Genomic DNA, 13321 nt, shown 5'->3' on the forward strand with positions numbered 1-13321 from the left:
AGTTAGGAAAATAATATAAAAATAGAGATGAGAGAGAATCTTTTATTTAAGAACAGGCAAATATAGCAGGTATTTTTAGTCTGGAGTTATAAACGGTATTAAAACAAATAGGTAGTCAAAGGATATCCTGAAAACATTCCCAAGTAAAAACACAAGACATTTTTAAGAATACAAACAGACAGCAGTGATACGGATCACGGATTTGTGTACCATGATACATTTGAACTTTGTGAAACACTGGTGTTGTCATTGTATTTATAGATTTTATTCATAAAGCATTTATACAGTGGTTTTCAGATCTCAGATCAGATTTAGGATCTCAGAGTGCTTTATATTTAGGAGAGGGTCTGCTTCACGTGCGGCAGTCGTTGTGAGCCAGCAGCCTCACTGCACAGCAAATCAGATCCAGAAATGAGAAATGGCTTCAGTTGAATTAAGGGGAATCTTAGGAAGGTTAAATTGTGGCACCAACACCCTGTTGTTAACTCCCATCTGAACAGTATGCAGGACCTGTACCTGCCAGTCAGTTTCAGTTGTTTTTCTGATACTATGGTCAAAGCAGTAGAATAAAATGTTTTTTTTACTCTCACCTTTAAGTGCCGTCACATCATGGTAAACAACCTCTACAACAAAAAATGTAAAATGAAAATGAATGAGCTTCTTTTCAAGATTTTAAGTTCTGTGATTTGCCTATTCCCCCTTATGTTATTAGCTTGACATGTTAGGTAGGAGGCTGGTTTGAATAAGTGATTAATTTTATTTGCATAACTTTATTTTTAATTTATTTTCTGCCCCATCTCATAGAAGACTTCCATGTTGATTCTTCTCTTCTTTATAATCACAAACTTCATACAAGTAATTCTTTCTTTGCTCTACATTGGAATCACAAAGGAATCCTTATTTTTACAAAAATTAAAAATGATGATGGTTTTTGCTCAATTAATGATGGCTTACAATTGCAATACAAACTTCCTGATTCCTCTTTTTTGTGCATTTCTGCAGTGTGTAATTATAGTGTCCTCTGGGAGGTGTGGTTGCTAGTAAGCCTCGTGCAGTCTGTTTGTCCTAAGGGGCAGAACAAAGAGGTCTGTTTCCTGTATTCATGTCTTTGTTCCAGGCTTCATGTAAACCCTCAGCATTGGTTACTCTCTGAATAGAGACACTATAAATTCTGCTTTCAAAAATGCTAATCACATTATCCACTATCCACAGCTTTTCTTCACATAATAAGTGTACCTGAGCACTTGTGCACTCCTGTGTCATGCGAAGCTAGCCCGTAGCCCCCCGTACTCTGTCTAGTCGTTAAGTTATGGAAGGAGGACGGATTCACCCTCTTTGTCCATCATTCCTGTTCTCACCTGGTGCTTTTGCTAGATGATAAACTGTGATGTTGATTCTCACACTGACAGTAGCTGATGTGGTTGGCTGGTTGGTTTGACAGCGGCTAAAAAAATACTGGCGCTGCCTTTCTGTCTCCACATGCCTCCCCTGCCCTGGCGTGGGGCTCTCTTCCGCTCGGCTCTGTTCTCCCAGCGGGGCCATGGAGGCTGGCACTGCCATCACCAGCACGGGGCTTTTCTTGTAACTGCCCTGGCCTGGGGCACTGGATGGACTGGAGATGGATGAGGAAAGTTGTGGGCTGGGGGAAAAATTCTTGTTACCTTTTTCTTATGTTTGAGGAAACAAAATCTAAAAATTGGTTCACAAAGAAGAAGATTGAGACTTGTTCTTTCATTCAGTTAAACTTTATTTGTCATTATACTTACACGGGTGCATAGTATAGTGAAAAGTGTTTCTCATTAGTCTCTCAGGTGCAGATCTCTCACATTTGCATGTTGTGATTATTGGATAAGAAGTAAATTGGAGGTACTGTATTACAACACGTTTTGATGGAGATTTGCCCTGGTTGGTGAATTGCGTTTGTGTTTGGGGAACCTGTTCTTTAGCACCTGAGTCATGTGATGATGTAGATAGATAAGACTTTATTGATCCCGAAGGGAAGTTGAGGTGTTACAGCAGGCCAGCCCAAGACAAGCAAAAACAGACATCAGTATAGACCAAAAATTAAAATACGTACAGTAATACAAAATAAATATAAAATAAATACATAGTTAGGTGTGTGCAAAATATGCTCATAGTCACTGTAAAAAAATAAAATATGTGCAAAATGTGCATAGGTATATTCAGATTGAGTGTCCAGAAAGTACAATGGAGCAACATGCTGTCCATAGACGAGTAGATGAAGGGCTAGCAGTCCTAGCATAGGGCAGTGTTATACACCCTGACAGCCACCGGGAGGACAGACCTGCGGAAACGTTCACTTGAACACCATAGCTGGAGCATCCTGTGCTAAAAGTGCTCCGCTGCCTAATAGCAGTCCCATGTAGCAGATGAGAGGTGTTGTTCATGATGACTGTGAGCTTGGTCAGCATTCTCCTCTCAGCCACCACCTCCAGGGGTCAAGTTTATTGATGAGTTTTTTTAGCCTATTTGCATATCTTGTCATGGTGCTGCTGCCCCAGCACACAACAGTGTAGAAGATGGCTGCTGCCACCACTGATTCATAAAAAAATGTGTAGCGGTGTTCCACACACACCAAAGGACCTGAGCCTCCTAAGAAAATAGTCGGCTCTGACCTTTCTTGAACAGGGCATGAGTGTTAACAGACCACTCCAGCTGATCATCCAGGTGTACCCCTAAGTACTTGTAGGACTGCACCCCCTCTATGTCCTCACCCTGGATGGAAACAGGATTCAGCGGAGACTTATTCCTTCGAAAGTCCATGACCATTTCTTTAGACTTGCTGGTGTTTCGCTGGAGATGGTTAAGATGACACCACTCCACAAACCCAGTAATCAAGCTCCTATATTCCTCCTCCCCCCCCACTAATGCATGGGTTTGATGATGTGGTCCTCTTATTCTATTCCTCATTCTGACATTGTCCTGCTCTGCTCACTCTCCTTCTTTATGGATTACAGTGAAAAATGTGAAACAAGGTGTCATTCAATGCCATGAAACACAATTCATTTTCTAAAACTCGTCCTGCTTCACAGCTGAATCTACTGTAAAAAGCATGCGCTCTCTGACATAGAAGCATCACACTCAGGCCCAGTGCATCGTGTTGTCTTCTGGCAACAGCCTTCTTGGCGCCTCCTCCTTGGTCTGCATGTCAGTCTGAAACCCGAGTGTTGCTCGTTAAGTGCTAATGAGGCGAGTGCTTGGGGACAGTCTCAGTTTTACACCCTGCCAGTGCGGTGCCTGGTCGTCATGAGCTGCTTCACAGGAGCCATGGAATGTCTTCCCTTCAGTCACAGAGTCCCAGAGCCGAGTGCTTCACGGGGGAGGAGCAAGAAGAAAAGACAGGCAACACTGTGTTTAAGGACCAGCAATCACTGACTAAACTTTCCTTTTCCACTCTTCTGTCCTCTTTGCTGTTTATTTGAGGGTGTCTTGTGACAGTGCATGTAAGCTATGCCAAATCTCTTCATTTAACTATTGACGCTTCACATGGTTTGGCATGTTGAATAAAGTATTTATCACGTCCCAGTACTATACTCTTATAAAACACATACTGTACCAGGACTGCTAGGATAGTGTTCATAATTCTTGGAGGCAAAACAAATTTGGCCATGCATCTTAATTTGTGTAGGAAAAAGAAGAAGAAATAACACAGTATAAGTATATGTATACAGTATCCACTGTGGTTAATGGATATTGGGTGGCACAGCAGCACATTAGTCAGCAGAGCTGCCTTGCAGTGCTGGGGCTCTGAGGTCAGTTCTGGACCTGGGGTCCTGTCTGCTGTCTGTGTGGTGTTTGCATGAGTTTCCTCTGGGTGCTCTGGTTTCCTCCCAACATCAACAGACACAGTAGTATGTTAATTAGCTTGTGGAAACTCTGGCCCTGGTGTGAGTGTATGTCTCTCTGTGTCTGCTTTTCACCTGTTACTTGCCGGGAGAGACTTTGGCTCCCCAGCGACCCTGAATTGGATGATGCAGTTCTAAAATATGGTTTAAAATGTAGACGATATATTTACTGACATAAGAGATCTTTGAGGAATAAGACTCTCACCTAGAAACAAAGAAGAAAAGAAATAGAAATAACTTGGTGTGTGCAGCAGTGTAGCACTAGTAGAAGTACCTATATTAATGACTTTTGTAGTTAATGTCCAGTAACTCATGAAAACATTAAAAAGATGCTTAATGAGATGAAATAACATCTTAAGTTTGTTCATTAAATTTGAACTTTCTCAAATACAACAAAGTAAAATTTTCCATTGCCTCCATACCTTTTGGGAAACTATTGGATGTGCTGATATGTTCACATTATTTCAGATTGTGCAAGATGATTTTGTTTGCTTATTATTTACATAAATTGTCCAAATCTTGGGACACAAATTGGGGAAAAAAGTGAGAGATGGATTCTGGCAGCACAGTAACATTATTGTTTTTGATTTAAGTTAATCTTTAATGACTCATACCTCTCTTTTTTTTCCTCTGATAATATAAAAAATATATTTTTTTAATTTGAGTCAACCTAAAAAATGCAAAGTTTATGGTACCAATAAACCAGCTGCTGGATAAAGCACCGAGGGAGAGTGTAATGGCTGTGGTTCGGGGGTGAGGGGAGTCACTGTGCACTGAGAGGAGACGGGGAGATTGATCAAGAACAGCAGAGAGACTAAGAATGGAACTGCACCATCTCCTCTGCGTGACACACTGACACCACATTGAATGCTCGCGCAACATTCCTGCACACATTTGTGAGGGAGTTCAACGCTAAATCACTGCCATTGAAGAAATACATTATTAAAACATCACAAACTCATTACATTTACACACATTACGCATATGCCTTTTTTGGCTTTAAAAAGAAGACATCATTAAAGATTCATGTACTTTAAAATGGGGAATAATCCTGAATTCTATTGTTACGTATATAATAAAAAGGAATGTGGTTTATGAGGGGGGCTTAACTGCAGTATGTTGGGAGGATTAAGTAATACAAGGTAATATTTTAAACCAAACATGGCCAGCAACAGCCCAGTTCCTTCAGATACAAAGTGTTTTTCTGTTACAGTGCAAATCAAACCCAGATGGTGCTATTTTAGGCCATTTAAGCCATTCACTAAGAATAGCGATTCAGCAGTCTTAAAACCTCTGCTTTAAAAATGAAATGTTAAAATAGAGCCCTTGACTATATAAGGAAAGTATGATACTGTTTTCCTTCCCAACCTCATTTTTGTAGTTGTATCATTATCAATTAGTGTAATAAAGTCCATGAATTCCTGCTGTAGCCTGCCTTCAGCCTCATGTACAGAAAGAAATCTATGAAGTGGTTCTCTGTGTTTTACAGTGTTTTTAACACTATAAAAGCAACTCATTTTACACAATAATAAACACACAAAGCAAAACATCAAAAAAACAAATTTCCAAAGTGATTTCTGCAGTTTTCTGTAGTCCAAATTCCTTGTATTTGTTTCCCTGCTACTGTAAGATTATATTTGTATTTGAATTGACATACGAGGAGTTTTTCCCATATGCCTTAAATATCTTTCCCTGGGTGAAGTTTTGTCAAGCTGGAATGTTTTACAGCACAAAGCATCTCTATGTTGTAGATACCAGCTGCTCTACAGTTGCCTGACATTCGAAAGTATCAACAAATTGAATATTTGTTGACAGGCTTTCAGAGCTCTTAGTGGGAGTTCTGAGATTTGGTTTCTCACCTTAATTTACCAGCATTTTTTTATATTTGTTGTAAAAAGTTAAGTTCAGTTATTATAATTTTCAAAAAATGAAAACAAAATAGAAAATTCGTTTCCATGCTGGAAAAATACCCTTGAATACTTAATTTCAGGTATTCATCTTTGAAGGAGAATACTCATTGGTTGCTGTACAATAGTGTGGAATAAATGTCACGGGTGTGTATTATGATCCTGAAGTCTAAACATTGCCCATTTTGTTTTTAAATGCGTTTTTGAGAGAACAAACTAATCAATAGCAGTCAAATGTATGTGAACAGCAGCTTGAGAAAAGTTGCCTTAATTTTGCAATTAGGGCTTTCATGATGTAGCTTATAATAAATTTATTTTGCTATGTCTGAGCTTTTAATGCTTATTTGACCTGGGGCTTGTTCTTATTTTTTATTGTTTGCTAATCAGCAGTTTCTGTAGATAACACAAGTGGCAGTTGTAATCTGAAATATTTGTTTTATTAACGGTTGTATGGGCAAAAGACACCGAACATCACAGACATGATAAAGGAAGGGTTGAGGCTCCTTATTATCAAGGATGTTGTGTAAAGGACAAGAGGGTGGGATTTTAGTCTGTGTCACGAACTGTTGACCCAGCAGGATAAAAGTATTGAGAAATGAAACCAAAAGGTGAAAATGTTAAACAACTGCAAGTGTCTTTTATTGTGTAAGTTAAGCTTCATACAGTATATTACGAAGACCTTAATTTGTGGTATGAAATGCTGCACTTGTTAAAATATATGCATTTAAAGTATTAGTTGGGGGAAAAAAACGTTCATCAATCATTAACTTTAGGCTGTGATGAATGCCAACTTAAGGTTTGAAAGAAAGTGGAATCAGAGTTGTTTCTGCCATGGTCTTCTAATGTCTTCTGAAAGATACTGACCCTCCCAGTTTAATGCAGCCCATTCCCAGCTGCTGTCAGCTCACTTGTGTCCCTGGAATTTGTCGAGTGCAGGGTGTTGCTCTCGGTGCCTGCTGTCTCCGATGCAGATCATACTTCCTCCACAGTCTCAGGAGCTTCCCTTTGTTTCTTCTGGAAGATTCTCTTTTTGGAGAGAGATGTTGGGAAATATTCTGATATTTTTGTCAGCTGGTTCCTTTCTACTGCTTTACTTGTTGCGTCACTCTACTCTGTTCTGAGGTTTACAACATAGGAAGTAAAGAAAGGTCTGTTTACAGGAAGGGAATACACTGTCATGTTACTGCAATCCCCTATTGTAGGCTAACAGTTCTTTAACAGAACACAGCGCTCGAGATAAAGGTTACATCGGAAAACAATTCTTCAGAAACTTTGACTATTAATTAACCATTCGAAGTTTTTGTGAGCTTTTTATTGTATTTACAATCCTCATGAATATATTTAAAGATTAATATTTTCATGTTGCGTCCAGTAAATATACCTGGCAGCGTAGCTGTGCAACCCTGTGGAAAGGATTACTGTGTGTGAGAAGCAGGCAGATACTTGTGGGTGAAACCACACGCATCTGACTCATGTTGCCTCTATATTCTGCATATTCTGATCTTGAGCAGGCAGAAGCTCCTGCTTTCCGCCCCCAGGTTTCTGCATGTTCCCTCAGCAGTTTTCACCTTCACTCCTTTTCTAAGTCAGGTTCCTGCAGCTCTTGCCTATGAATTTCAAGATGTGCTGCATTACAGATTTGTGTTTTTAACATCACATACTGTATGAAAACTTGAAAGAAAGTTTTGATCTTTTCCTCTGCTTAAGTCCGTACTTCCTTTGTGAGAATATTCTTGATCATGGGTGCGTCTGAAGTCTGAAACTAGATTGCATCGCTTAATTTTTTCATGGAATTTTGATTTCTGTCGGACATAAAGTGAACCTGAATGTGTGCTTGAACTTCTCGCATATTTCAAGAATTACAATACGACAGTCTAGTTCTGAAGAAAAAAAATGCATGTCATAAATGAAAGAAATTAACTTTGACTATGTCTGTATTACTTTAAAAGTTCCTCCCGAGAGCCACTGTGATAGTCAATCCACTGACTTATTTGCTGATGTGATTTCATATATCAGGTCTTAGACTAGTTGCATAGTCAGCTAAACAACCACATAAAATCACTTTCGCTTTGTGTTTAGTGAGATGGTCCCGATTTCACACAAGGTAAGACAGAGTAAGGAAGTCAGAAGCGAGAGTCACTATCGTAACATGATATGAAGTACTGTACCTTTTAAATCTCTACAGGTAGAGTTCAAAAATGGTTTACAGTTTTAAGAATATGAAAGAGTTTAAATGAAGTAGATAGAACGAGGTAAGATGGTTGTGGAATCATTGGATTGGATGGTAATAGTTTAAAGATATTATACTTGAGGTGCAGAACAGACTTTCTCCGGGTATAAGCAAATCTGAAATTGGAAACCTGTGGCTCCTGTGGTTTAATATAGGGAGAAAGAAATACCTTATAAAGCCATTAATAAGGAACAGGATCTCTTTAAAGGAAAGGAATTTCATAAGCTTCTAGTGCAGATCAAAATGGATAGTAAAAATGCTTAGAGATGGAAAATATTGTGATAAAGGTTAAAAAGATATTTTGGTATTACAATGTCAAAAGAATTGTAAAAGATGAAGTATTGCAGAGATAAAAGGGGAATTAATATATTGCTCAGGTGCTCACTAAGGAAGAGAGATTTTGATCTATAATAGTATTAGAACAGAAGAGGCAGATGCTTAACAGTGGCTTAAGGAAAAATAGGTCTTAATTAACAAACTTGTTAGAAGTCTTTGGACAAACAACAGCTGTACTACAAACAGAGCATATGATACGGCATATTATGGTTGTGGGAATGACACAAAGGATTATAGGATGTGATTTACCATCAATTGGTGAGATTCATACCATCCGCTGTCACGATAAAGCCCAATCCATCATTCAGGATCCCAGCCATCCCGGCCACAGACTGTTCTCCCCCCTGCGCTCCGGCAAGCGGTACCGCACTGTTAAAGCACAGACCACTAGGCTTAAGAACAGGTTCTACCCTACTGCAGTGCACATCCTCAACAGCTGACTGCAGGGCCTCTTTTTGCATGGTTTGCCATGTTTTTTTTCACTGCTACATATTTATTGCCCCACAACACTATAACATGTTATTATTTATTATGTTTGTAATGTACGCTCTACATTGTGTGGTGTTGTCTGTGTACTGTGTATGTCCCGAGAGATCCATGCAATTCTGAATTCTAATGTACGTGTACATATGACAATAAACTCTGCATCTACATCTATTAAGGTTTTCAAATAGTTCCTTATAAAATATTGATTCTTAAATTGTAGATGTCAGCTATTCAGAGAAGTGCATGTATTTGGATTAAGACCTGTTTAATGCCTAGAAAACAAGTGTACATGTTATAAACAGAGTGCCATTGGTCCGAAACGCGATACTTTGTTTTTAGCAGCCCTTGTGTCCACTCCAGTGTTAGCGCGACCTGTATGACGTAGCTACTGTAAGTACGTAGGCTGCGTATTTGACGCATAAACTAATTTTATTAAAATAGAAAATATGAAAACATGCCTCAAGCTTCCTGAAACCGATTAAGTAAATTACAGATGAAAATGATTTTTAATTATTCAATTTTTAATTCCCAAATTTTCAGTGTACACAATACATTTCCAGGGTCGTCAGGCATACCACCTGGGGGCTCTCTGTGTACCTGTACCACAGTTTGAGAACCACGGTTTTAGACAGACAAGACTTTTGGACACATGGCAGATGACATTTATATATAGACAAGTAGAGAGTTATGTGCAAGTAGAAAAAACTACAAGTACAAATGACCAACACTTTGAAGAAGTTACCGATGAAAAAGATTGTAGTGTTTATGTTAACACAACATTTTAGGTAATGTTGGAACGTAAGAAAAAAGGCAAACAGAACGTTAAGATATCTAGCAAAAGTTTTAGAATTTAAAATCAGAAATATTGTATTTAAAGTGTATAATTTTTAAAATATTCTGTTCAGGTTTTGTTGCCACAATACAAAAAGTAAAGTCTAGTAAGTATAGTATAGTTTTTTTGTTATGAACAGAGAACACTATGAATGGATTTAAACTAATCGTAATTCAAAAAGGCATTGACTAAGTTACCCAGTGAGTTTATTCAGTATCAGCAATGAAACGCACCAGAGGACTCAAATTGGATCTAAGGAAAAGTGCCTTTTCAAAAAAGAACAGGGCACACTACTGTACAAAAGATGTTGTGCATTGTGACCGTATCAAGTTATGTTGACACCACCACCTTTTTTAGGAGAGTACTAAACCCAAAATAACTGCTAAAAACATAAGCTAGATGGGACTTGGTATATGTTCGTATAATATTTTTCACTCTGCATTTCTAGAAATAGTCTAAAGACATGTGCATATTTCTGTGGACAGTGATCACGTGTAATTTGGGCCTTTGAAGAAACTGGTGTGGGATGCCACACAAGGTATTTCTCTCTTTCCCAAACTAAAGGTGACACATCAATGAGAAGTACTGTGCCTAGGGCTCAGGTTGATTCATTAACTGTTGTTATTGTATCAAATTCAATACCGCTTTTCCAGTTTGTATGGCGCCTTAAAGAAAGCATAGTAGTTGGACATCTGCTGCTTGCTTGCTTGTTTGTTTGTTTGTTTCCTAGGATGCATATCATCTAGTAGCATCATAAAGCTCTTACATAAGTCTTTTGTGATGTGGCAAGCATCTTATAACTAATGCATGAGGTACGCTGTTCATATGAGTCAAGATTTCCTAGGAGCAAGACTCTATACCTGCAGGGCAGTTTATGTATGTAATATGTTAATATTTACTTCATATGATGTAGGAGCTGGAAAACATATTTCTGCATATTTCATCAATATGAAATATGGTTTTAAACAGAACAGAGTCTGATCATTGGGTTGTGTTTGCAGTAAAATCTTTATTTCTGAACCCCTTTAATAGTCGGGTTTCAGAAAACCCTGCTAGGTGTTTTAAAACAAGCCAAGCTGCCGTCGTGTGGTAGGAAGATCTCTCTGGGGAAATAGATGTATGAGAGAGAGAGGTTTGTTCTAAAGATGTCTGTGAAGAAGATGACAAATGAAACATTAAAGTATTTAAATCCAGTTTTAACCTTCAACTACTGTGATATCTGAAATGCTTTCTTTTCCAGAGGGCAGGATTACTTCTTTTCTTCAGTGGTGCCTGAATTCAGGGCTTTTATAAAGTTTGGCTCATGATCAAACAGATGCAAAGCCAAATAGTCATCACTATGTATTATGGTCTGCAAGCCGTCTCTGTGCAGATCACATACTGTGCTTAATCTTTAGAAATATGGAACATCTAGCAGGGAGAGAGAGAGTAGATCAGCTTTTGTGCATCTGTTGTTTTTTAACAACAGGAACACGTTTTTAATTCTATGAAGAACAGCGGCAAAATGCCACAAGGTTGCTTTGCACAGTATTTGTCGTAAAACCTTTCCCAAGTTCCCAGTTGTCTAGTAATATGCGTCTGTGGATTTTAAACTGTCTCAAGTGTAGGAGAACGATCCCTTGACCTCTGCTGTCGCTTGCTGTGTCTGCAGATCACCTTAGCTCCAGTGGCACGTTGTCCTTCAGACCCATCAGGACCCAGACGGCCATCCCCACGGCCCACGTCATGCCCTCCACCTCCGGCTCCCAGCTCGGCACCCCTCCGTCCGGGAGTGCCTGGAGCACCTGCCTCACCTTGCCCACGAGGAGGGCGGACCCCCTGGACAGCCCGCTGGACATGAAGGACCCCCGGCCGCCGCGGAGGTGGTCCTCCCTCACGCGGCTGAGCGCCGCGGACCGACACAGTCCCAGCTCCAAGGGGGAGACGCAGAATCTCGCGGGCGGATCTGTGACAGATCAAGCCCAGCTGTACAGCTGCCAGCTAGACCACTCGCACCGGGGCATGGAGCCCTTCACGCTGGAGGACCCCCAGAGTCACCCCAAACTCTTGCCCATCTCTGGCCCCAGGTGTAATAAGTACGCTTACAGCAACAAAGCCGACATCCCCCTTCCTTCTCCCCTGAAGCCCAGTTACTTAGACCTGACCTACAGTGCCTTACCTGAAAGCAAAGCAGTAGCTGGCCAGCAGGCCTCTGGGCAGAGGTGTCTGCCTCTGGGGCACCAGGCGATGGGGGGTTCGCCGATCCAGCCAGCTGTGAGAACTCAGATGTGGCTCAGTGAGCAGATGCACTCCAACCCCGTGGATTACAGCAGGCCAGCTCCGCAGGGCCTGTGCGCGGTGGCTGCCTGGCACCAGGAGCAGCAGCTGCAGCGCCTCCGGAAAGAGGCTGAACTGATGGAGGTGAGTGGGCTGAACGAGACACGGTTTCATGACCACTTGTCTCCCCCTAGTGGACAAAAGCCGATATTGCAGTAAGATCTTCCTGCCTTGCTTGTCACTTGCTGCATAGGAATATCTGGTGTTTTTAGGTGTGACTTGACTAGTCTGCATCACAACCAATCAGAAAGCCCAGAAAATAATGAAATACATTCACTTATTTAATTGTTTTTTAATAGTTTTCATTGCGGTGTGGTGGTTAGCAATGTTGCCTCACATGTCTTGGGTTACCTTCTGAGGGAAGTTGGTGCTTGTAGATTTTTTCCAGGTGTTGTGGTGCTCAACAGCAGTTCACCCCAACCCTCTGTTAGACTAAACAGTTCATAATCCATGGCAGAGGAATACATTCATAGACAAAATGTTTTTTAAACTACTGTGTTACCATCTGAAAAGCAAAAAATAGTACTTTTAAAGAATGAGTTGGTAAATAATACAAAAATATATATTTTCCAGCTCTGTGCATTTTTCTTCTTAACTATCTTTTTGTGATTTTTATTTTGCAACACGTCAGCAGCGCTACAATAAAGAACATTTAAACATGTTACAGTAGAGCAAATCACAGAACATTAATGAATATTTCTGTGCCATTAGCACCTGTGGATTCAAGTGTTAAAAAATAGATTCTTAGGTCCCGGTGTATCACAGTGTCCTTTGGAAGATATGGCACACCTCTTTGGGTGTTCATGTTCAATGAAACTGAATTGAGAAATTGACACAGTTGTTTTTATGTGGTGATATTTATATCTTGAAAAATACATCCTTTTACCTTCTCTTCTCTCCAGTAAGAAGGCAAGGTTTAAGGTGTGTACTGTATAAAAAACTAACATGGCTGCCTGACAGTTAAACCATTTTGTTTGTTGCGTATCATGCTCACTAAGTTGTTTCACTAAGCTGTAGTTTCATACTGGAATGCTGCATAAGAGCAAGCAGCTCTGTGAGTACAAATCTCTTTCTGAAAACTTCAGAATACAATTGTCTTCTTACCCTATTTCACATTGTAAATTAAGAATTTTCAAAGGCACTCACCACAGAGGGCAAGCTTCAAACTGAGACTCATTTACCCTTTTTACTAAATAATACTGGACATAGAAATCCAAGCTTTATTTTTTTATATACATTTATTTAAATCTATGGAAATCCAAGCTTATTTATGGGGGATATGCAATATATTTTATGAATTCAATTACGTTTTTTACATTTTGAATGGTTTGGAAAAACAGATTTCACA

The 13321-nt window shown here is 39.8% G+C and overlaps 1 protein-coding gene across 3 annotated transcripts in view; it reads left to right on the plus strand.

The window, feature by feature from the left end:
• Window positions 1-13321, plus strand: part of cep85l (centrosomal protein 85L) — an 86538-nt gene that overhangs the window by 30224 nt on the left and 42993 nt on the right. For 2 of the 3 annotated variants that reach the window (XM_088627026.1, XM_088627027.1), the window contains exon 3: window positions 11309-12057. In XM_088627026.1, coding sequence (XP_088483152.1) covers window positions 11309-12057 — 749 coding nt within the window. Of the gene's footprint in view, window positions 1-10445; window positions 10534-11308; window positions 12058-13321 lie in introns of those variants that run through there. The other variant, XM_088627028.1, reaches the window with a different exon arrangement.

This window comes from Lepisosteus platostomus, chromosome 3 (genome assembly GCF_059453375.1).
Source record: "Lepisosteus platostomus isolate fLepPlt1 chromosome 3, fLepPlt1.hap1, whole genome shotgun sequence".
Classification (NCBI taxonomy): domain Eukaryota; kingdom Metazoa; phylum Chordata; class Actinopteri; order Semionotiformes; family Lepisosteidae; genus Lepisosteus; species Lepisosteus platostomus.